The sequence below is a fragment of the Amblyomma mixtum genome, chromosome 10 (genome assembly GCF_055824585.1).
Source record: "Amblyomma mixtum isolate Tamu chromosome 10, ASM5582458v1, whole genome shotgun sequence".
NCBI lineage: Eukaryota > Metazoa > Arthropoda > Arachnida > Ixodida > Ixodidae > Amblyomma > Amblyomma mixtum.
In genome coordinates, this window is record NC_143021.1 from 50,032,746 (window position 1) to 50,058,262 (window position 25,517).

Genomic DNA, 25,517 nt, shown 5'->3' on the forward strand with positions numbered 1-25,517 from the left:
ACAAGTTTTTCTCATTGAATCGTGTCGGACTTTACGAGTGACACTTTCGCCCTGCCTTTCTGCAAGCATTAACTGCTACCTAAAAAACTTGGACACAACGTTTAGCACAGCTCTGGTTTCTGTGACAGCGCAAATTACTGGCTTAGACACGCTGCTCGAAGGCACCGACGACTCTTCCTCGGAGCACGTGCGCGCCAAACGCGGATGTGGTGAGTGGCGCAACCGGCAATGCAAAGGGGTCGCACCTTGGCAGCGGCGACGTCGATGGCCGACTGGTTGTAGAAAGACTGCACGGTGCGCGACTTATCCTTGGGGTTGAGCTCGGCGGTGGCGCCCTTGCTGGCGTACGCGATGGAGCGCACGCAGGACCGCCGCAGGCCGCGGCCGGCCGCTGTTGCCATGCTGCTGGTGGTGCGAGCTGCTTGCACGGAGGAGGAGGCCTGCCAGCATCGGGAGTCGGCTGCTATGTCGCCGCATGGGAAGGCCACCACTCACGAAACTCGCAGTGCCGCCATGCACAGCCACATCACGACGATGCTGCTCGGGAGCCAGCTGATCGGGCGATTTCTCGTTAGGCTACTCAACCTCGCCCGCACTTGAAACACTCAAGTGTGACGACCGGAGACAGAGGAAAGGACGGGCCGCTTTTGCCTTTTGCGATGGCCGCCAGGGGGTCCCGATAGAAACCATAGAGCTATATCGAAACCGCAAATTACCGCAAATTAACAACACAGTTGAACAAAAATAAAGAAAAATAAAGCTGAGCATGGTGGCAATTGCCACCACCTCGTTTCAAAGGCGGCGCTCCTATCCATCCATCCATCAGAAAACAAGTATATAGTTAAGCAACGTTTTTAGATCCCTTTAAGTGCCTCATTGACGATATAAAGCAGTTTGGAGACGATGCCGATACAGTGACCTAGAATAGTGCCGATTATTATTCTGCTTGGAGACATGAATGGCCCAAGGAATGGCCACATCGAGGATCTGGATGGATTTTAACGGGAAGTTAATGCTAGACTTCTGTGAGCGGTACAACTAGGCACAACTGGGCACAATTAACCCAAAGTGGTCTCTATATGTAACCTCCTTGGCACAATAATTGTCGATAGAAAAACTAAATGTGAGGGAAAAATCACGTGGGAATCCCGTAAAGGCCGATTCACACGACGGTCCGTTCGCCCGCGGCTAGAGCACTACGTGTTCATGCGTCAGCACAATTGAGAGGCGCGCTGTCGGCTTGCGGCCAGCGCGCCTCTCAATTTGCTGACGCATGAGCACGTAGTACGCGGGCTGCGGGCGAACGGACCGCCGTGTGAATCGGCAGGCATTGGTAGCTTGGTAGCTTGGCGGGTAGGTAGGCTGGAAACGCTGATTGGTCGATGGGATCTCCAGCCCACATGCCAGCCCAGTTGCCAGAGCTAGCGCACGCATCTTCGCGGGCCGCGAGGGGAGAGGTACCTGTGCCAACGTTACTAGTTTACGTGGTCGTAATCTAGTAACGTTGACCTGCGCTTCCTTGCGCGGCCGGTCCGCGGGCCGACAGCGTGCCTCTCAAATGTGGACATGAACACGCGTAATGCGCGGGCCGCGGACGAACGGACCGCCCTGTCACGGCCGCTAAATACAAAGCGCAAACCTCACTTTGCGCTTTGCATCAAGCGGCCGTGGTCCTGTGAATCGGCCTTTAATGATCTCCTGGTGGTCAAAATTATTCCAAAGTCCTCCACGACGGCACCTCTTCCTCTCTTTTTTATTTCATTCCCACCTTCCTCCCTTCCCTTACGGCGCGGTTCAGGTGTCCACCGAGATAAGTGAGACAGATACTGCGGCATTTCCTTTCATCAAAAATGGCTGAGGCCTAAGGTTAAGCCTAGTCAGATGCGAAGCATATTGATGGCTAGGCTTGGTAATACATGGCTTTCCTTGGTTGAATGCTTGGTCATTTTAATACAACCACTAGACATGTAGCAAGGATTGCCGTGGCAGCTATATACGGGATCATCGGTGAATTCAATGCAGAGTGTACAACCGCTGCCCCAGCACCGGCTACAACAGCATTCTTGGCACCCATGGAAAGTACCCCCAGCAGCAGCAGGCAGCGCCTCTGATGTGGAGCCTCCACCGCCGCGGCCGACCGCGCGAGCCGGCAGCCCATCTCTCCTCTGCTGTGACGTCATGTTGTCACGTGGTCAGCCGCCGCGCCACTGATGTGGAGCCCAGCCTCCACCGCCGCGGCCGACAGCGCGAGCCGGCAGCCCCTCTCCCCTCTGCTGTGACGTCATGTTGTCACGTGGTCACGGTGGTAGCTCCACCGCCGCGCTCGACGGGCTATAGTGTAGCTCTAGTAATATGCTTCGCATAAAAATCAATTTACCAATTTTAGCAGAGCAGCAGATTTCACACGCGGCGCCATCTGCGAAAGCCAAGCAGCCGCAGTTTCGGATTTTGTAGGCTTCACGTAGGGACCCTACTTCACGCAAATAACGCAAGCGTGGTGGTTCGTTTGGTGGTCAACGCACGTGCTTCTTGTTTGGGTTGTGCGAACCGCTCGTCATGACCAAGAAGAAGCACGCCAGTGGCCTCGGCCGCAGCCTGATCAAGCAAAAGCCGACGAGTCGACTCTACGACGCCGTAAGTCGCGCTGTCTTATTTTGAGGGACAGGTGCACCCTGCGCGTCAAGGCGCTGTTTCCCGGAATGGTGCCGCCGGGCTGTCGCATTGCTGGTGGCTCTCGACCACTCCGCACGAAGCTGTGAGGTTTTGGTTAAACGGCAGCAGCCTCATTGGCATTATTTCTGTCGATTTTTTGCCCTCTGTGTGGCAAACAAAACTTGGAGCTATCTTGCGCAATGCTGGCTTGCAGTGCCGCTGTCAAGCGTACCCGCTAGTTCTTCCGGTTTCGAAAGTAACTGCGATACCAGGCGGTAATCTGAGTGTCAGCAGACTGCCCAGTCCGAATTCAGATTTTATTTATTATATCATACTTATGACGGACGGTATTTATGCGGGGCAAAATTAGTTTCTAAAGCCCTTTCGAAAACACAGGCAATATTATTGCGATCACCTTTCTTGCAGACAGCTGTTACCCTTGCAGTCTGCGCCCGCAGCGGTGGCAAAGTGCTTATGGCGCTCTGCTGCTGACCCGGAAGACGCGGGTTCGATCCCGGCCGCGGCGGTCGAATTTCGTTGGAGGCGAAATTCTGGAGGCCCGTGTATTGTGCGATGTCAGTCTACCCCAGCGAACCAAAAACCTCTCGGAGACGTCTAGATAGATGTCCCTGAGAGGTTTTTGGTTTGCTGGGACGTTAATGAACCCTGAGCCCTCTACGGCGTCCCCATAGCCTGAGTTGCTTCGAGGCGTTAAGCTCCCATAAAACAAGGGTCTAATCGATTTGGTTGCATTTTCTGCACTAGTTGTATTCAACACTGCACACATTTGTTCGAAGTGGCGCATGTCGTGGAGAGGCTATGAAGTTTGTTAATTCCAGAAGTGGTCTTTTCCGTTGCGTTGTGCAGAGTGGCACAGGCAGTTCGCCGGTTCAACGGCTACTTTGAAGAGGAAACAAACTTTTAATTTGAGAGGTTGTTTAGACTTCCGCTCGAGTTCAGGCTGTTGCGGTTCTGTCGAAAAGTGACTGCAGTTGTCCGCCAATAACAGAAGGAAATAAGAGTTGCCTGATTCACAACAACTCGTGTTCGCTGTCGGCGGACGGTGGCTGTCAGAGACTAACTGGCAGGCAGAGGACGGCAACCTCATGGCCAGTTGCTGCTGTAAGCAGAGGTGCGGATGATGCCGTAGGGAGTCAGTTATCACAATCGTTGCGATCACCCACGTATTAAAAAACATCTGCCTCTTATAGCACCAGCGTTGTGCATGTAATAACAATATTAGCACATAAAAAAGAAATGGTGTACAACACAAGGGATGCATTTCAGGAGAGCAAGCTGCCAGGCTAGTTGGTGATGCATGTTATGAAGAAGTCAGTTCAAAAAACTAGGGATAGAAGGATGTTTGTCTTACGTGTCCTCTCTCCTGTCCCTAGTCCGTTTTTTGCGCTGACTTCTTCACAACCCACAAGGGATTTTAGCACAGAGCATGAATACAAAAAAAAAAGGGAAAATTACAAGTACAAGTGTCAAAAGCTCAGATATAAAGGTCACAATAATGAATAGCCACTCATCGGCAATAAACAGAGAAAATAATATGTAGCACAGGTGTCAGAAGTTCAGGAAAAAAGCTCAGACTTAAAACTAACAGTATTGAACAACCGCTCATCTGTTGTAGACAGGGAAAATAATGCGTAGTGCAACTATTACAACCAGTCAGTAACAAAAATATTTAAACTTGATGACCAAGTACAGTGACACCCCTCTCTGTGACACCCCTTTATGCGAAAGCTGATTTGCCTTTCCTTTCTTCTGCTGGGTGCCGAGCCATATTGGAATAGTTGGAAATGAAAGAGCCGACTTGTACGCTGCAGAAGCTCACAGTCACGAAATCAAAAAAGTTAGTACACCGTATAGAGACTGCATTAAATTAATACATTCTAACTTGAAAGCTAAATGGCAGACAACTTGGGACAATAAAATAAACAACAAACTGCATTATGTAAAACCTGTCCTAGGGGAATGGAAGTCCTGTACGCACCAGGAGCGTTTTAAGGAGGTAATTTTATGTCAGCTCCGCATAGGACGCACACACCTGACACATAACTTCCTAATGACGAAACAAGACGAACCTCTTTGCGAAACATGTGGAGACAAGCTCACACTAATCCATATTTTAATATCATGTTCAAAACTCGAAACACTAAGAAAAAAGCACTTCACTCAATTTTATAATGAACACATTCCTCTCCGTCCAATGCTACTCTTGGGTGACAATGCATTTGTAGATATAAGTTTTGTTTTTAGCTTTTTAAGAGAAGCTGGTTTTCTCGATAAACTATAAATTTTAACCTAATGCCTTATTTGTTTTTGAAACACCCCAGCCACTTTCTCACTCCTGAGCAGATGGCTGAGGTCCCTATTCCATCGGTTCGGGACCTTGAGATCCTTGCTCAGCCAAGGATGGCTGCTGAGGTTACCGAACCCCTTTAAAGCTTTTACCATAAGTCAATTTTAAAAATTTGTCTTATATTTTTACTAGGTTGCATGAATTAACTTTTTAGGCCCTTTACACCGCCGTTCATTTAGACTTTTGTATAACATCCTACATAAAACAATTTTCTATACCTTGAGCTTGGCGCATGATAGCCTCAGTCGCTTATGCGCCATAAAACACAACATAACGCCTTTCCTTTCTCAGGGGCGAAAAAAAAAAGACTAAACCTTTTTTATTGTGTCATTAATAGCTTAGTGCATGTGAGGAAAGAGCGATATATAAACGAAATATGAACACGCATAAGCCGTAATAAACATAGTAGACATGTCCAAATAGAGAAATTTCGCAAGGACTGTTTCAAATATTCCTTTTTTCCTGTAACAGCGTCCGAATGGAATGGGCTGCCAAACGAAGTTCTAAATGCACAATCTCGAGAACAATTTTCCGTCCGTCTTGCTAACCATATAAAGCAATACATACAGGGAATCTTTTATTACCTGCCATTTTTCACCTGTATTTTATGACTGTACTTTGTTAACACCGTTTTATTGTTGGTACTGTACTGACTGCATCTTGTTCCTGCTGGTCTGCGTCTGCCACAAGTTTGATGTTGTGTCCACTCCCAGGTTGGACCAATAGTATGTACAAATAAATAAATAAACAATTAAATAAATAAATAATTAAATAAAAGCGGGCGGAGTGGGTGAGGGAACATACACGGGTTGATGACATCGTAGTCGAAATCATGAAGAAGAAATGGTATTGGTCAGGGCATGTAATGCGAAGGCAAGATAACCGCTGGTCGGTAACAGAGTGGATACCAAGAGAAGGCGAGCATAGCAGGGGGCGGCAGAAGGGTAGGGGTGCGGATGAGATTAAGAAGTCTGTGGAGATACGGTGGCCACAGCTGGCAGAGGACAGGGTTAACTGGAGAGACATGGGAGAGGCCTTTGCTCTGCAGTGGGCGCAGTCAGGCAGATGATGATGATACAGCATAACGAGACTATGGATATACTTCCGTCTCCAAAGGTTGTAGTATCGACCAAGGCGGCCGTACAAAGAGACAAGACTCAACGTAAACTGGGAACAATCACAGTTTAGTGGACGTGGACAAGTATATGTAGAGAACGAGCACGTGACACAAACAGCTGATCATCAAATACACATAAACACAAACAAGCAAGTAGCCAATTCATCAGTTCGAAATGAGAACCAAAACCATTGGATACAACAGCGTTGTTTTATCTTCCGTTGAAATATTTCACGCGTGAAACATTTTGAGAAATGTTCAGAATATTGAACTTTATATCTGCCCCCCAACTGTGCACTGTACAGACCTGAATTTTTTTTAGCTGCCTATGTGCCATAAAACACAACACACACACTGAATTTTTTTTGACAAAATTGGATGTTTTGTTTGAACAGCCATACCTGCTGTGGTTTAGCAGATGAAACGCGCCTGATTTTGAGTAAGTCGCATGTGTTGGCATACTCTGCAAATAACTTGCAAAAAAAAAAGTAAAAGCTGGCTTGTATATTTTGCAGTTTTTTTTTTTGCAAAGTTTCAGAGACAGAGGTCCACAACCTGCCCTTTGACATATTTAAAACATGTTACACTATTTTTGTATTCACAGAGTGTGAGTGTGATGCGGTCTGCTACAACTAGGGGGCACCCAAATTGGTCACTGGGTCGAGAAGAACTGCCTTGCAGTGCTCTATGTCAGACACTCGCCTCGTTTGAGGGTTCACCCTTGGCCGTGTCTTTTTGGGAGAGAATGCGAGAAAGTGCTGAGAGCAGTGCGGGGGACAGCAGGACGGCCTGGCTTTCGGAGGTGCTCCCCATCTGCGCACCTGTTGTCCTCCTCGCTTGCTTTGCAGTCAGTGCCATTTGGAGAGACATACCACAGGGACACTTGCAGTGTCCAGCCCTCGGACATTGTTTTTTTTTTTTTTTTGAGAAGACCAGTCTGAGAAGCCGACTTCAAGTGCGGGGACACACTGGGACCAGAGGAAGCTGCTGTTGAAGAGCTTAGCCATTGTTGCCGCTGAAACCATCACCAGTGGTCAGAGTTGCTACTCTCAGGAACAAAGTCTCACTTGGAAGCACCTGTTCTCAGTGGTCTCTCATTTGAAGCATGCCTCTTCTCACTCTCATAATGCACGCTGCTAACACCTCTTCCCTGTCGACGAAAGGTCCGGTTCCTCTGTCATCGTCATCAGCCTGACTCGCCCACTGCAGGGCAAAGGCCTGCCCTGTCCTGTGCCTGTTGCTTCTTGGGATCAAGGAACACAACTTCCCTATTATGTAGGCAGATAGGCTTGCTGACGTACAATCCTGTTTTTTTTTTTTTCATGTGGTAAGCTTAGCTTTTCTGTGTTGGTAATCGTACAGGGGGTTTGAACAAAATATCACTATAATGTTTTCGTAGTGATATTTCACCAAAATATCGCCATATGGTCCGAAAAATGTAGCCAATAGGTATGATGTAGGTGTTGTTTTTTTTCTGCACCAAATAAAGTTGATGGGATTTGTGCACTTGTTGAAAAAAAAAAAAAAGACTGAGCCTCAAGTGGCGTGTGGGATCAAGCACAGAACACAGTTTTTGCCAGGGTGTTGTGTGTAAGATTCCTCTATCCTGTTGACAAATATACAGTGACCAGAAAAGGCGGTGCAATAATGCATGTCTGAAAAAAATATCTGCATACATTATATTCATCAAAGTCCAGTAATTTAGCTGACCATTGCTGACATTACCAATCTTGTTTTGCTTCTTTACATCATAGTGTTCAAACACCCTGTCCGACTAACAAGAGGAATTGGCGAAGCTTGCCACATGAAGAAAAAAAAAAAAAGCCTTGTATCTGCCTGCATGGCTCCTTGATCCCGCATAGCAACACACGCGCTATGTTTGGTCGTCATATTGTTTGCCTGCGCTTTCCTGTGAATAAACTTCACTTGTGAGTCAGCACTGTGCTCCTCCCTCTTCTGTTCTCCTCTTCCATTTCTGTTGGCAGCATAAAATAGGGGACAGCAGCAACCATTGCTGCCTTTGCTGCAGTGTTTTATCTGCAAGAGGTGGTCGATAGTGTAAATTGTTTTTATTTTTTTCATTTTTGGCTAACTATACGGATGGTGTATCAAACGACAGTACCTTCCCATGGAAGGTGGAGAAGTTGGAAGGAGGAGCTTGAGTGGACCAATGGGAGAGTTTGCCTTTTCAAGGAGCTGTGCAGGTCCCAGGTCTGTTTCCTTTTTCCCTGATGCCTTTTTGATGGAGCCTGCAGCCAGTGCTACTTGAGCCTCAGATTAACTGGTCGATGGGCTTACTGCCATCGCTCATGTGGGGACCGAAAACCTCTTCTGTGAAAAGAGTTTGGGCCTTGTTCACAGTGAAGGGATGCAAGTGATGGTTGATTGTAGAGGCAACAAGATGTGACGTAAGCAGCGGGTGTGTATTGGGCCAGATTGCCTGCATTTCAGTTGACTGTGATTGCATCGTCTGAATGGGGAGGCAATCCAAGTAAAGTATTGTCGTCGTCTTGTTATGATTTCCGATTATCTTCGGGCTTCCCAGTCGATGCCATGGCCCGAGGAGAGAGCATGTTCAGCCAGAGCATTTGTTGCCCCATGCTTCTCGTCAACGTGATTGTTGTGCTCTTGCAGTCTTTTCTTGGAATCGCCCGTTGCTTGCACCAATGTACACATGTTCACGACCAGCGCAAGGTCCTGTAGATGATGCCCGAGATACGAGGCCTCGTAACTTCCATGCTCCTGCAGCAACACCTTCAAGTTGTCTCGAGCAAAAGCACTGGAAAATTGATACGCGCTGCATATCACGACCAGATGCAGATTTATCTTATAAAGACTCCCTCATCCGTGTAGTTTAGTTGCGACTCAGACCGAGGCTTACTGTGACATACCTTATACTTATGTCTAGTTGGTAGCTGCCACAGTATTTATGATGATTAGCAGAAGGTGGAGTGCAGGAAAAATTTCCAGGCAACCATTTAGGAGGTGCAAATTGCAGTGCCACCAGATCGTTTAATCCTTCCTCAACTGCCATGTTTCTAATGATAGAGGATGCAGCATTTCCAATGGAACAAACAGAAGAAGTAGTTGGCCTGTGTCATCGATAGGGTAATCACCAAAAGCGGCAGTTTTGTAAGAAGACTAAATACAGGCGTTGTCAGCAAGAAAGAAAAATGGCTGTGGCTCAGCTCGGCTGAGCCGAGTTATATGGAGTGAAAGGCAACAGAACCAGTGGCCAGTGCCGGCGCGGAGACGTTGGCAGCATCCGCTGCCCTGTTCCGCTTGAGATACTCTGCCATACTGCCGCCTCAATTGTGTTTGCAGCACATGCGAGCTCTCCTTTTCAATCCTCCGACATGTTATCAGGCATGCGACACAGCTGGCGAAGCGAGCAGAGGCGAGCGCAACGACAAGGAAACGGTGTGACCTCATACCAAACAGCGGCGGTGGCTCCGCGGCGAGGCGCGCGGCATGACGTCCTGCCAGATGGCACAGCGTCCGCCAGCTGCAGCGGTTGCTAGGCAACGGCTCAAGGTCGGTCTCTGTGCCTCCTCGGAGCACTGCCACAGCGAAATCGCAAGTTTGTGGCCAATGTAGATTTTGTTACAAACAATGTGTGTGGTGGCACCGATTCTTGGGTGACTTGTTACCATTGGCAGCTCGTCCTTTTGGGTAAAGACACCACAGAACTGGGAACAGTGATTGGCAAGGTAGCGCATGGAAGGTTCTCGTGGCTTTGTTCTTCCAACCGCTGCTCACGTGGCAGGTTGTCTTTCAGTGCAGAACAAATGTGCCCATGTTTTTTTTTTATGCAGTCGGCATTGCACACAACTGAGCTGAACGATGGCTACGATTGGGGTCGGGCCAATGTTACCAGCATCACGGAGCAGAACGACTTGGAGGAATTCCTGGCCACTGCTGAGCTGGCAGGCACGGACTTCACCGCTGGTAAGCCGTCACTTTTCTGCTGGCTGCCACTGCCTGTATCCAGAGACAAAAGCAGCTGTGTTGCCACCATGTCACATCGGGGCTTCCCCTGGCCGATTAGATGGCATATGGAGAGAATCGAGCATGCTCTAAAGAACGGAGGTAGCGGTCAAGAGGAAACTAGGCATAGGAAAAATCAGATGTGTGTGTTAAGAGACCAATAGCTAAAGTAGCCCAAGAGTTCGGCATAAATCTATACAGTAGCAAATTTAATCAGAATGTTATTGAGAGAGAGGCGGTAGAGCACAGCAAAGGGACATCCATCCAGTAACGAAGGAGGAAGTAAAGAAAGCCTTAGGAGCAATGCAAAGTGGGAAAGCAGCTGGTGAGAATCAGATAACAGCAGGTTTGTTGAAGGACGCAGGAGAGACTGTGCTACAAAAACTAGCCACCCTGTATACGCAATGCCTTGTGACCTCGACAGTACCAGACGCTTGGAAGAATGCTAACATTATTCTTGTTCATAAGAAAGAAGACGTCAAGGACTTGAAGAATTACTGACCGATAACCTTATTGTCTTTTGCCTACAAGGTATTTGCTAACGTAATCGCTAATAGGGTCAGGACCACCTTAGACTTCAATCAACCAAATGATCAGGGAGGCTTTCATAAAGGATACTCGACTGTAGACCATATTCGCGCTATCAGTCAGGTGATAGAGAAATGCACAAAATATAACCAGCCCCTATATAGAGCGTTCATTGATTACGAGAAATCAATGAACCCTTAAAAGTAAAGAACAAACCAAGACACACTTGCAGATGCAACCTTTCGTTTTCCGCAATTTACACTAATGTTCACAGTTATCTTCCGAAGCGAGAGCTCGTGTCCAACATCAACAGACAGCAATCTGCTCATCTTAACAGAAACCTGGCTAAAGAATGACGTCACTGATAACCAATGTTTTGGCAGACCTACCTGACTTCCAAGTTTTTCAAAATGTCCACGAAGGATCAAGGGGCGGTGAGGTTCTCATAGCCGTTCATCACCAAATTTTATGTACTCTGGTAAATATCAAATCAAAGCTTGAAATACTCTGGTTACTAGGTCGAGCATCACCAAAAACAGTGCTACTGGGAGTCTGCTACAGGCCTCCCCATTCCACTCCCGACCTTTGCAACGAACTCAATAATAACTTAATTCATCTCACAACAAGCTACCCAAATGCCTCCATTCTCCTTTTCGGGGATTTTAACTTCCCAAACATTGACTGGTGCAACCTCCCATCTTCTTCAATAGCGGGCCCTGCAGAGGAAAGGAATTTCATTGACATCTGTTTGAACTTTAATTTGACACAGTTAGTATCACAACCAACGCGCGTCACGCCTGAGTCCGAAAGCATTCTGGATCTTATTTTGACAAGTAACCCGGATGCCCTACTTTCCGTTGCATATCTTCGAGGAATTAGCGACCATAATGTCATTCATGCTACCTTCTCATTTCCTGTAACACCAAATATGACTCAAAAGGAAACTATAAGGCTTTACGAAAAAGGTAATTATCACGTGATAAATCATGAACTTGATACCTTCTTTCCCAGCTTCAAAGCTGCATGCCACAGTCAATCGATACAAAATAACTGGGCGATGTTTAAGAAATGAGTTAAATGATTTGGCTAATAAATGTGTACCAACTGGCAACATTCACACCAGCAACCAAAAACCATGGTTTGCTCAATCCTTAAAAAGACAGAAAATAAAAAAAAAAGCCTCTTTATTGCGCGGCTAAAAACAACTCATTACGATGGCAAACCTACTACGAAGCTGAAGATGAACATTTAACTGCAATATGCAGTGCAAAGTGTTCATTTTATGCTACTACACATCCAAATTCGTTGCGTACTAACCCAGGACAGTTTTGGCTAGTAATGAGCCCTCACCCACAACGCGCTATCACTCTCACCAATGATTTACAAGAAACCATTACCGATGCTGAATGTGCCAACGCTTTCAATTCCACATTTGCTACAGTTCTCACGAAAGAAATCGAAATGCCCTTTTCTTTTCCTTTTTCCAATATGGAAGGTACCATGCCAAACATCACATTTTGTGAAGACGGAATTTCATCCATAATCCAGAAGACTAAGCTGTCGTCGTCATTTGGCATTGATGGTATTAACTCTAAAATTCTAAGGAACACGAGACACACGGTTGCGTCATACTTGTCATTGCTGTTCTCCCAGTCACGTTCTTCAGGAACCATGCTAGATGATTGGAAAGTGGGAACGGTCGTTCCAGTCTACAAAACAGGTAACAAACTCTCCATTAAATTATCGACCTATCTCCCTAACAGGCGTGGCGTGCAGAATCATGGAACATGTCATCTACTCTCAAATTATTTCTTTCTTAGACTGTAACAGCTTTTTCATCCCTCGCAGCGTGGGTTTCGCAAAGGTTGCTCCTGTGAAACCCAGTTAGCTGTTTTTGTTCATGACATTTATACTAACATGGACACTAATGTGCAAACTGACGCAATCTATCTGGATTTTGCAACAGCCTTTGATAAGGTATCTCACCAGCGCTTGTTACTAAAACTTCAACTGCTGAACCTAGACCCTAACGTTATAATGTGGATACAGGAATTTTTGTCCAATCATACGCAAATGGTTTTAATCAACAATAACTTATCTAGACCCCTCCCAGTAACTTCTGGCATGCCCCAAGGATCTGTCCTTGGTCCTCTGTTGTTTTCAATATACATTAACGATTTACCTCAGTGTATTTCTTCTAATATACGTATGTTCGCAGACGACTGCATCGTTTACCGCACAGTGAATAACATATCTGACCAAACTGCTCTCCAGAACGATCTAATCAGCGTTTCAGACTGGTGCAACAATTCACTAATGACGCTAAATGCCAACAAATGTAAATGCATGTACTTCTCCCGCCGGCGCAGTCCCGCTTGTTTCCCTTACACAATTGTTAACCCACCCCTGGAACTAGTGCAGTCTTACAAATACCTAGGTGTAACCCTCTCTCACGATTTGTCTTGGAGCAGACGTCACTAACATTATCTCTGCAGCTAACAAAACCTTAGGCTTTCTGAAACGCAATCTGCGAAACACCCCACAACCTGTAAAATTACTAGCTCATAAATCACTTGTCAGGCCAAAACTCGAATACGCGTCGCCCATTTGGAATCCGTACCAATCATATCTTGCCGACGCATTAGAATCGGTTTAAAATCGGGCTGTTAGATTTGTTCGTGCATTGTACTCATATAATATCAGCGTTTCATCTCTCAAAGCAGAATCTGGTTTATCACCGCTTTTCTGTCAACGTCGCATTGCCACCCTTTCACTGCACCACAAGTTCTTTTTTTCGTCCCTTAATCAAGCACCATACATCACAGCAGCAGCACGCATATCATATCGAACCAGCCATCCACTTCAAGTTGCGCGCCCACGTGTCTGGACCTTCACTGCCTCATTTTTTTCCCCAACCGCCACAGACTGGAACGGCCTTCCCCACGAAATCACTTCTACTACCTGCCCATCTTGGTTTTTGCAACTTGTATCTGACCATTTTTTCAGTAACTGTTTACCATGGTCCTTACTGTAAAAATCCATGCCTTATGTAATGGGGGACTGTTGAGGTGAATATAAACTGAGCTGACCTTGCCCTGTGGTGGTGCAGAGAAGCGGAATGTGACTGTGGTGGGCACGGGTGGAGTCGGGCGTGGTGTGCTGTCGGAGCAGGAGCGTGCCAGCTTGCGTGACCTGCACGAGCAGCACCGGGACCTCCTCCGCATTCCCCGCAGGTGAGTTTCATTCATTCATCCAGGGCCTGCAGAGTGTACAGTGATGCACCAACATAAACACGCATACACAAGCATTGCTAAATCAAGCACTCAGTGCTTGGTGAAGGGCTTCGTTTGACGAGATTGAGACAATTTCAGGCAATAAAGCATGCCACTGAGTAGTTGTTTGAACAAAAACCGACCAAAAGCATCGCTCCTAAATGAAATACTCCGTGGCCTTGAAGACGTGGTCCTTTCTCTGTTGTATGTGTGTGGGCGGTTTGGTGCACTCATCTCGTCTGTGCCAGTTGGGCAGTGGAAAATAATGTGAAAAAACTTGAGGTGCTGATGACCCTCTAGATTAGGCGACCCAAGCAATCATTTAGTATGAGCCATACTTTAGCACCTGTCATAATTCCTCAGTATATGGGTGCCAGCAAAGCAAACGCAGGCATATTCGAGCACTGATCGTGTGTATGTAAAGTACAACTTCTTTTTTCAGGTCACATGCACACTGTTTGAAATTGCACCTTACAAAACCAAGAGGAGATTTGCACTGTAATTTCCAGGAATACGCTCCAGTATTTAATTGCAGTGGCTCTATGTAGGACGACACTGTTTCCCGTCTGGTGGATCTTTTTTTGTGTGGTCGTGGTGGTGGTGAAAACATTTATTTAATCATAGGGACAGGTGTTGGGGGTCGTGACCTGAAGGGTCACGCCCTTACAACCACTAGGTGGGATGCCTAGACAGGTACCCCATTGGCGTTTGCCGCAGCCTGGGCGCGCTGCGTTTTAAGGCCCTTTGGGCCTCGAGGGTGCAGCAACCGGACAGGGTCGCCTCCCAGTCCTCTCGGGTGGGGATTGGGATAGGGGGTAGGGATGGGTTCTGCTGGCAGGCCCACACCATGTGGTAAGTGTCAGACACCTCCCCACAGTGTGAGCACCGCCCGTCGAATTGAGGATCGAAATGTTGCAGAGTTGCCGGGCACAACATCGTGTTGGTGAGCAGGCACAGGAGTACCCGCTCGTTGACCTTCCCCAGCCCTTTGTGTAAAAGCCGCATGCATTTTTCAACATTCAGCGCGATTCCCCTGCTCATGCACCCAGTTGCTGCATTTTTAATATACAGTCGCCGAGTGATATTTTGGACTCGGCGGGACCTCGAAAATGGCCCGAATCATCGAAGTCCGAAAAATCCACAAACTGAAAAAAAAAAAAGACACTTGACGCGGCCACAGGTCTGCCGCGAACCAGTGCGCACGAGGCAAGAGCAGGCAGCTTGTGTGGACACTCGCATAGAGCGAGAGGTAGCAACCCCCACCCTCCTCTAACTGCCCCGTGGCATCCAAGTCGTGGCAGCTGTCCCGTTTTCAACACACTCTTTTTAGGCCACCTCGAATGGAAACAATGGAGAACCAATAGCCACGCCTGTCCCAGCCAATTCGTCCGACTCTGTTTAAATCCAAGATGGCACCTTTCACTGTAGCGGGGCTTGTTTATTTGTTTATTTATTCGAATGCCCTAAAGGAGGCTATTACACAGGGGGGACACACAATAACACTGTGTTCAAAATCAAAGGTAGAGAAAAGAGAGAAACAAAAAATACAGACACTATGTTTTGAAGTACATTAAAAAGAAACAACAACAACAACACTACAGGGCAAATAGAAAAGCGCAAAAAAAAATTCAAACAGCTGAGATAAGAATACAAAAACAACGCAGAAAAAATGATAAATTTAGGGCAATATTTCTTGTGCTTCCATATATTATTGTGCTTGATATTTGCAGGGAAAAAAGTGTTCTTGAAAATAGCCTCATTTGAAACGTATTGTTTTCGAAATTTTTTCGAGTAAGCGACAACTCTCGCACAATGGCGGCAATAAGCCTGACATATTCTTTCACACCTGTACTTTTGAGATGCAAAGTACATCCATCATGACTTTCATATGTCGATTCTTATCTCATTGCAAATTTGAGCTGTATATGAAATCGCTGCCTCTGCTATGTTGTTAGCAATTTTTTTTTCCTGAAATATTAGCATTTTCACAAAACAAAATTCACTGCTGTCCTACTGAATAATGTGTGTGCAGTGTGTAAAATAACCAAGAATGTTAAAAATTTAAAATATTTGGGCAGTTTGATCTTTCTCGTCCCCTTCTGTGCATGCAGTGCAGACATTTATTAGTGTACAGATTATTGTGGGTGCATACCTTTAAAAGCGGAATGCTGGCTAATAATAATAATAATTCTAAGAAGCAGAGTGCTGGAACAGGGAGACACAACAGTGCAGGTGTGTGTTCTTGTCCATTGTTGTTGACCACTGCCAGCACGTTTAAATATGGCACAATTGCGTGGGCTTTGATGTAAGAAGAATAAAGCTGTAATCACTAGGGATTAGTGTGTGTCCTGAAGAAGCAGATATTGCATGAACTTTTTTGTAACACATATGCAAGCAAGTTTTAAGCACTGAATGAACTGAAACAATAAAGCACCCTTGGTGTGGCAGTCTGGATTTAATTCTCCCTAAACAGCTCAAGCTTTTATGCTGCGAATTGTTTTTTGGTTACCTGTGTGACCTAACCGTCCCCAGTGAGTTGCTGTGGGAGCCTTGGGGTGGCATGCTGTGGGAGTAAAATTGTCGACACGTAGTACTAGGTAGTGCGCTGCGTCGCTTGGCATAGCAGGCTCCCTATTCGGCTGCTGGCTGCCACAGTTTGCCAGCTGGCCTCTACTGTAGGGCACCTCTGGACTCTCTCAGTCCAGGTCTTGGCACGGCATCTGTTGACGTCCCTGGCCGTGCATTTTCTGGGCTTGTTTACCTCGCTGTGGCTCCGACACTACTGTCCCCATGCTGGCGGAGCTGCATTGCATTCAGCACATTTAAGCCTGTGTGGCCAAGCGAGGCATGAATTACCTGCAGGTGGATTTGCCAAACTTGTCCAACCACCTGAGTCCATCTCTCTCTCTCTCTTTTGTGTGGCCGTGAGTGGAAGCACAGGCAGGGAATAGACACTTTTAGTTGGCCGTACAGAACGGGCTTACGTACGCAGGCAGGTCGCAATTGCGCATGCACAGAACGTTCCGTACCGCTGGTCCGCTTGCGTACGTACGCACGTATCATGCCGTTGCCTATGCGTGCTATGGCACGTTGTGGGGTTTAAAAAATTGGGGGAGATAAATACGTTCTCCCCGCTTAAGCGCAGCTGACTCAGTTCAAAGCCGCGCGGACCCCACCCCGTGGTCGCGTACGCTACCGAGCGCACACCAACCACGGCGGGCCGTGCTCTGCAGGAACAAAGGAACGACACACTGGCTGACACAAACAAGGCATTTATTGCTATAGCAACAATAACGCCAGCTAGCAACAAAATACACTGAGGAATCGAGGATGTCCGACTCACCAGCACGGTCACGAGCGAACGTTCGCCCACGGTAGGGCAGAGGGAATAACTCCGAGGCCGGACGGGACGAGCTGAGGGGAACGCGTTTCCACACGAGGTCGCCCGCCGACGAAAAGCGAAGCTGCGAGCGAAACGTCCGTTCGCTTCCCGGTGCCGAGGGAGAAGAGACCCCGTAGCTCCCCGCGAGCGCGCAGCAAAACACCATCCGTGGCGCTGGTGTCGCTGCAACGCGAGCGCCCTCCCCTGTTAGTTGAAAGTCACCGAACCGAGAGGAGTGCTTTGCGGAGGAGCTAACCACAGGGAACTAGCGCGCTGAGGGAAAGCAAACGCAGGGGACGAAAGCGTCCCCACAACGTTAAAGGATGCATTGACAAGATGGCGGCGCCCTGCTCGCCCGCTTCAGAATAAATGCATGTCACTGCGAGATTCTTCGACGCGATAGCTCGCTCAAATGGTTGTGGTTCGCTTTTATTTTACACACTCTAGCCCACGCGTAGAGGTATAAGTGATAACTAGCCCCTATTTTTCATATAATTTGGCAACTTTCAAGCTCTTAGGCCTAACTGAATGCAGTGTGTTTACCTCGCCAGAACGGCACCTGGCGAAGCAGTTGTCTAGCTTTTAGTCATTTGTTACATTTTGTTCTATTTGCAAAGTTTTTCTTGAAATGAAAAATGGCTCGCAATGCACCCGCCCTAGTTATCAGTAATTAAGGATTAAAATTTCTTCAACACAGCGTTGATGTGCTTTGGCGTCTTCTCACTAGATAGCGCTACCGTTTACGTGTGCCCTTGAGGGACACTGTGGCACGGCCAATTAAAAGTGTCGTGTTTACACTATTTGCAGTGTACCCAACAAAGTAAACGATGCGTGCACAAACTTAGTGCGTACGCCCAACTAAAAGTGTCTAATGTGTGTCTTCCTGGCTGCAGGCCCCCGTGGGACGAGAGCACCAGTGCCGAGGAGCTGCACGCCTGCGAGCGGGAGAGCTTTGTGGTCTGGCGACGCCAGCTGGCCGAGTGGGTGACTCTCTCCTTGCTTCACTATAACAACTGCACAAGAGGTGCCATGCGGATGGCCGCTAAAAGCGTCATTGCATTGGCACAACTGCCAACGTATTTGCTGAGAAACCACATTTTCCAGGAGCACGTTAGGACGCTCTTTTGGGTTGGATTTTGTCACCAGGCTTCCACTACATCATGTGCATTACAGTCAAACCTTGTTATAACGAGCGCTGATATAGCAAATTATTGGGTAAAACAAAGTAAAAGCAAAATTTTGACAATTGTTTGTTTCATTTGGAATTCGTTTCACATAGTGAAACGAGAAATTATAGATTTAATGTGGGATCAGTTATATTGAAGCAATTTTTCATATTCACGTGACTTGAAGTGTGTAAATGAGGCAAAAAAAAAAAAACTCTAAAAATGCAGTATTTCAGTCGCCCACAGAAGTGTGCTTGAATTGCTCACGCTTCTTGCACGCCTCGCCATGTAGGGGCAAGTAATGAAACCAACCACTGCGCAAACTTTGGCGTGCAAAATGGTTGCTCAGGAGCATAACCAAGCTCTATAGTAAGAGTGCATTCGCAGTGGGGCAGCAACAAGCAAGTTGCTAGCATGTGGCTTTGTAGACACTCAGTGATGGGACACCTCAGTCTGAGTGGTTGGACAACCGTCTTGCCACCCTTACCAACAAGCTGATTGGCCCTTTTGAATTCTGCCCAGGCTAAGACTGGGAAGAGCCAACCAGTTGTGCGTGCTGCACTTGCAGCCACTGCACCTAGTGTGTTGTGGATGCAGAATCGAGGGGCAAAGCACTTCACGCATAGCTCGCTGCCCCTGGTCTCTCCTTTGCATGAATTTTCGTGTAAATGGGGCTGATTTCGTTGAAAACTTTCTCCTGTCAGGTGCCACAAAACAAAGGATAGGTCATTTTTTAAAATGAATTGATATGTTCATGTGGCCCGCATCACTGTTTGTGTGCATTTAATTTTGCTTTCCAACACGGAATAAAAGGTGAGGTTCCACACCTTTGTACGAAGCTTCAGATTAAAAAACTGGGCTCTTTTGCTACTTGTTTGTGTGAATGCTGAGCTGGGTCACAGCAGAGTAGGGGGCCGTCCAGAATGTGTGCATGTGCTGGCTGTGCAGGTTGCAAGAGACAGACGGCCTGATGATGACGCCCTACGAGAAGAACCTTGAGTACTGGCGTCAGCTGTGGAGGGTCATCGAACGCAGGTGCACTTCCAAGCATGCACCTTTCTTTCAACATGTGGGAGAAGTTTCCCGAGGAAGGAGACAGTCGTGGCTTGCTGTTACAACTGTCACAAAGCAGCAAGAGATTATTTTCAGGGAATTGCATTTGTTCCTTACTGTTATTACTTACTGGAACCCCACGCCTTGAGTGGCGATAGATTATCTTGGATGCCTTCAAGGGAAATGATATCTAGGGAAAAGCACACGAGTATTCCATCACTCGTCACTGCACCACAGAAGTGTTTAGGCTAACACCAAAGATAACAGTGGTTAAAGATGACCCCCCCCCTCCCCCCCTCAACGGATACATGCCAGAATAAACAAAGAAAACAGGCTGACCCTACTCCAGGTCAAAGGAGAGGCTGTGAGCAGCAATTTCAAGAATTATTTGCACAGTATAGAGTCCTAGCAGAGATGCCATCGATGGGCAAAGTATGAGGAAACTGTGCTTTGGCAAGAGATTTAAAACAGTGCAAGGGAGGGAAAGTCTAGATGCTTTCACATTGTGTTCTGTGCCCTCGTGTGGCCACAGATGCTGGCCTTTGAGTGCAAATGGGCTCGTAGGTGGCAAAACATCGCCCCAGTGCCGCTGACGCCATCGGATCACCCGAAAACACACCCCATAAGAAGTGCGCACTTTTTTTTTTTGTCTTGTCTGTGATAGGCTAGTTTGGCAGTGTGGCCCAAACTTTCAGTCGCTACGCACACGAGTGTACGTAACACACGCTGCCTTGTGTGGCGTGCCTTTTCCACATCATTGTGCTGGCATTCTAAACATACAGTCGACGACCGAAAATTCGGACGCCTGATTTTTCGGACATGCTTGATTATTCGGACTTTTTCGCGGCACCGCGACATGGCCCATAGAGCCAATGTGTAAGAGCGCTTGAAATTTCGGATGCACCGCAACTGACCACTCGATTTTTCGGACCTCGTTCGCACTCGCCGCCAGTACCCAAGCCGCCATATAATGTGTACAGTGGAACCTCATTAATTCAGACTGCAGGAAATATCGAAAACTTGATCAAACAAAACGAAATTCAAGCTTAAAGGGAGCCTCTTGCGACGCTGAAATTCTGCGCGAGTCGGCACATTGCGCTCGCGTGTTTTCGAATTCGTACTGTCCTTGAATGTCTTCTGCTGCACGAACTTGAACCGTAGTCTGAGTTCACGGAACTCATCTGTGCCGAGTCTTTAGTCCCGAACACGGAACGCGAATACGATTGCGGAGGCTACACGCACGCCGTGGCCTCCGCGATCGAAGCGCGCTTCGGGCGCGCCGCCGGATCATATCGCGGCCGCGATCTGCTCCGGCGCGGCGGCCGCGCGAGCGCACCGGAGCTTCCAAGTGCCGTCTATGGATGGCGCCGTGATCATTATCAACTTTTTTCTCCGTCGCGATTTTCCGCTATCCACATCGGCATCAGTATCGCCAGCCTTTCGTGGCGTGTTAGCATGCGTGTTAGTGCGTTCGCCGTGATAGTGGCTTTCGCGCGCTGCCGCCGAGCTTCACAGTTTTAGCGCGATGGGCAAGCACCTTATCAGCTACACGGCTGGGAGTTAGCTCTCGAACGCGGTCGGTAAGCGTGCGGCGGGCGGGAAATTCGACGTGGCCGAGAAGTGCGTCCGATGATGGTGCAACCAAAAGAGAAACACAAGCTGCAAAAAGCGTGCTTTCCGAGGCAAGCCGTGCGAGTTTCCTGAACTGGAAGAAGAGCTGCTCCTCTATGTGATGGAATTTCGGAACAACGGCTACGCGTTGACAGTGGACATGCTGCGCGGCTTCTTTTGGCATGAGCGTGCACCAGAGCGCAGCACCAGCTCATGAGTCTAAATACTTCGCGAGTGACGATTGAACGTAGAATAAATGTCGCTCATTCCCTGGTTGGTGTGTTTTTACATAAAAAAATTTTTTTTCGCACATCGCGTGTATGGGCCGCACCCCGAAAATTGGCCCTCGAATCTGAAAAAAAAAAAAAGGTGCGGCCCTTATACGCGTTTATACGGTATTTCGCGTGGCGAAATATAGTCACGAGGAGCTTTAGAATGTGTGCAATACAATTGGCCGCTTTCTCCGGCATAGTGGTAATAAGTTCGTGATTTTTTCGGTGAAATTTGATTTTCCGGACTGCCCGATTTTTCGGTCGTTTTCGCGGTCCCTAGAGAGTCCGAAAAATTGGTCGTCGACTGTACCATATAAACACTTGTACGGGCGACACCCTGTTTTTCCGAGGGAAACATTAAAAAAAATAAAAGATCCGCGTAAGGGAAGCACCTGAACTTGCCACAACCCATGCGGGAATACTATTGCCTTCTAAATGCACACATTGTGGCCTCTGCAATCAGCTCTGGCTGCAAGCAATGGTGTGCTTGATTGCAGAGGCCGTGCACACACACAGGAGCTTCCAGGTGCCACCTACGGATGGCGCCCAAGGCCACAGCTCATCATCGTCATCATTAACTTTTTACTCCACCACAAGTTCCCACTATCCATATCAGCATCGGCATGACCAGCTCCAGCTTTTTGTGGCTGTCAAAAGGCACAGGAGTAGTGATAGTGTGTTAGTTCATTGTAGTTGTGGCTTTCATGTGCTGCTGCCGAGCATTGCAATTTCAGCACGATGGCAAGCACCTTTCTTTTCTTCAAGTTTAAACAGCACCAACTTTTCGGACGAATACACAGATACACATGACAGGACGGGTGCCGTCTATCATGTCTATCTGTGTATTCGTCTGAAAAGTTAGCGCTCTGTTTAATTTCGAAGAGAAGAAAATGCATCACCAACTGGCCCCACAACGTGTTTTACTAGGCAAGCACCTTGACAGCCACACGGCTGGGAGTTTGCTCTCGAACACGGCAGGTGTGGCAGGGAATGCGACATGGCCGAGAACTTGTGTCCAACGTTGGTGCAACCAAAAGGATTCATGAGGAACACAAGCTGCAAAAAGCACGCTTTCTGAGGCAAGCCGTACGAGTTTCATTTTGTTTCATTACCTTAGAGACCCCTTTCGGGGTATTACATATGGGGTGGGTTACATACCATTGGTGAGATTATAATATTTGACTGTGAGGAGGAACACTCGTCACAAACGTCGATGGGCAGGTGATGTCAGTAATGACGTGGGGAAGGCCGTTCCACATGATAGCTGTTCGGGGAAAAAATGAGCCAGAAAAAGTAGTGCTTCTAGTGAGCGGACAAGCAACATAAAATGGATGCATAGTGCTGTGGGATATGTGTTAAGCTGGTGCTAGGTATGGGGTATGATTAAGCGAACTGTGAAATATCTTATGGAACTTGAAGTAGAAATGTTATAGCTCAAAAAAAAAGACACGGACGACAGAGACAAAACACACACACAAGCGCTAACTGTCAACTGAATTTATTCGTCGAAAGCCACACCTTTTATAGGCCGAAGGGTCGTGACAGAAAAGATGACAAAAAACAAAAACAAGGGTTGTGTCAGAGCCATCAAATCGCGAGTGCATGCGCGGGTAGGCAAGGGCATCACACTTCCGTTTATCTTCCATCTAATCAACGGGCAGCGGCATTAAAATAGTCAATCTCAGCCCGGAACAGAGATTTTTATTTATTTATTTATTTACATATACTGCAGGCCAATGTTTTGGCCCAAGCAGGATGGGCATACAAATTGAGGACACAAGAAGAAGAACATATACAATGCGAGAAAGAACACATGGGAAACAACACATTTCTTAAAAACAACTATATGATAAAACTAATATTGGGTAATAAATGGCAACAACACATCTCATGTATGGTAAGAATTCAAAATGCATGACAAATAACTCTTTTGGAAGGAAAACAGGATATGTTAAGTATGCAAAATATGGCTTTCTAGTCCTTTCACAAAATCTTTGCTTTTAAAAATGTTGCGTGGTAAAGAATTCCATTCAGTGATCGTGCAGGGGAAAAAACTATATTTAAATGTGTTAGTGCGAGCGAAGATTGGGGCTAAGGATTGTTCATTGATGCACTCGCTGCCAAGTTTCTGTATGTGGTAGGCTTCTAGGCTTATCCGCACTGTCTTGTCTTTACTTTTACCAATAAACTTTTACCAATAATACCTTTACGAATAAATTCAGTTGACAGTTAGCGCTTGTGTGTGTGTTTCGTCTCTCTTGTCCGTGTCTTTGTTTGTGCTATAACATTTCTACTTCAAGATGAGCTACCAACTCGCCCAACAGGAAGTTTTAATGAATCTTATGGAACAGGCAAAGGCTAGCTATGTGACGACAAGTGCTTAGGTTCAAGAGTTCAAACTGAAGTTTTAATGCTGTTATGCTGGTGTTGAAAGAGTAGTTAAAGTGAATGAATCTTACAGCGCAATTTTGCAAAGCTTCAAGAGTGTTAGCAAGATAAGTTTGATGGGGATTTCAGATAGGAGATGCATATTACGGCCTAGACCGGATGAGTGACTTATAGGCGAGTAGTTTTACATGTGGTGGAGCATGACGTAGGTGACGTTTCAGAAATCCCAGAGATTGGTTTGCTGATGATATGATGTTAGTGATATGAGTGCACCAGGAAAGATCACTGCTTAAGGTTACGCATTGTGAGATTGTAAAAGTTCAGTAGCAGATTTGAGGATAGCGTAGTTAAAAACGAGGGGCTGTTGGCGGCGATGGAAGGAGACAGGTTTGCATTTGTCAGTATTTAGCTTCGTGAGCCATCGGTTGCACCGGCCATGAACGACATTAAGATTAGTTTGCAGAGCTGCTTGATGAGACATGTCAGTCATTGTGTGATGGATGATGCCATTTTCGGCAAACATGTTACATGTTAGATGTGTTGGTAAGTCGTTAATAGAAACAGCAGTGGACCAAGGACAGAGGATGCCACACGCTGCCCGTGGCGCTCCCGTCACACCTTAAACCCGCAATGCTGTTACTGGTATGCATGCTGCCAAGGTCTGTGGTGCGGAAGGCACGAAACTGAGGAACAAGCTAACAGGAAGTAATGCTGTGAGATGAGTGTTGACAAAAGTGCGTGTTACTTTGCTCATGCCTGTTGTCAGAAGTGCACCCAAAAGGGGAAGAGGGGGCAGCCTGGGTGGAACCCAGTTTGAGAACCCTTAGAGGGAAAACTCCCTGGGTGAGAGTGGCCGGTGGGTGAAAAGCAAATTGCACCTGAAAGAGGTGCAGGTCTGTTAGCGCTGTTGAGTTGAATTGCTAAACACTCCAGAGGGAAGTTGTGCAGCAGCCTGTTGCAGCAAGAGTGGAGCATGTGCCTGCCTTTGTGAACTTGGTTCTCTGGGGCTGAAAAAGAATGACTTGCCTGGGCAGAGAAGAGTGCTGTGTGAATGCTTTCCGCCAGTGTACTTGAGTTGGGTTAGAGGGATATTTGGAGGTAGTACTTGTTAGGGTAACCATGATATTGTCACTGTCTTTGCGCCACTAGAGACATGGTGGAAATGCCTGAGAAGCCATGTTTGTGCCAGGTCTCCATGGTTAGGTGAATGGAGGGGAAATGCTTTTGGTGCGCATGCTGTGCCGATTTGCTTGGTGAAATTTATCTCGGCAGACTGTCCTAAGAAAGTGGATGGGTGGGTGGGTGTGGCAGTGATGTGGTGGTGCAGATAGTGGATGCGCGGAACCCCCTGCTGTTCCTGTGCCAGGACCTGGTGCAGTACGTGGCGGAGACGGGCGGGGGACACAAGCGCAGCCTGCTGCTGCTCAACAAGGCTGACCTGCTCACACCAGCTCAGCGGTGAGACTCACTGCACACGAGGGACAAGGCAGACAGTACCGATTTCCCACTGAAATTTGTTGAAAGACAAGCTGAGAACATTTACACTGTGTACTCGTATAATTTGCACCCTGTGCACCTTCATTTTTTCCCATGTTTATGAGAGAAAAAAAAATAAAAGGGAGGGTTTTAAGGTAGAGCTAAACCGAGTAGGACGTGCAAGAGCAGTTGAGGCAACTGCCTTATCGTCAGCCACTATCATCCATGCATTGGCGGAGCAGCTG

The 25,517-nt window shown here is 47.2% G+C and overlaps 2 protein-coding genes across 2 annotated transcripts in view; one reads left to right on the plus strand and one right to left on the minus strand.

The window, feature by feature from the left end:
- Positions 1-825, minus strand: part of LOC149325756 (branched-chain alpha-ketoacid dehydrogenase kinase-like) — a 41,601-nt gene extending 40,776 nt beyond the window's left edge. Inside the window, exon 1 of the mRNA XM_089562667.1 lies at positions 246-825. Coding sequence (XP_089418793.1) covers positions 246-401 — 156 coding nt within the window. The 5' untranslated portion in view covers positions 402-825. The remainder of the gene's footprint in view (positions 1-245) is intronic.
- Positions 826-2,334: 1,509 nt separating this feature from the next.
- Positions 2,335-25,517, plus strand: part of LOC149325758 (large subunit GTPase 1 homolog) — a 55,554-nt gene continuing 32,371 nt past the window's right edge. Inside the window, exons 1-6 of the mRNA XM_089562674.1 lie at positions 2,335-2,634; positions 9,953-10,085; positions 13,762-13,885; positions 18,200-18,286; positions 19,421-19,507; positions 25,108-25,254. Of these exons, the coding sequence (XP_089418800.1) occupies positions 2,557-2,634; positions 9,953-10,085; positions 13,762-13,885; positions 18,200-18,286; positions 19,421-19,507; positions 25,108-25,254 (656 nt within the window). The 5' untranslated portion in view covers positions 2,335-2,556. The remainder of the gene's footprint in view (positions 2,635-9,952; positions 10,086-13,761; positions 13,886-18,199; positions 18,287-19,420; positions 19,508-25,107; positions 25,255-25,517) is intronic.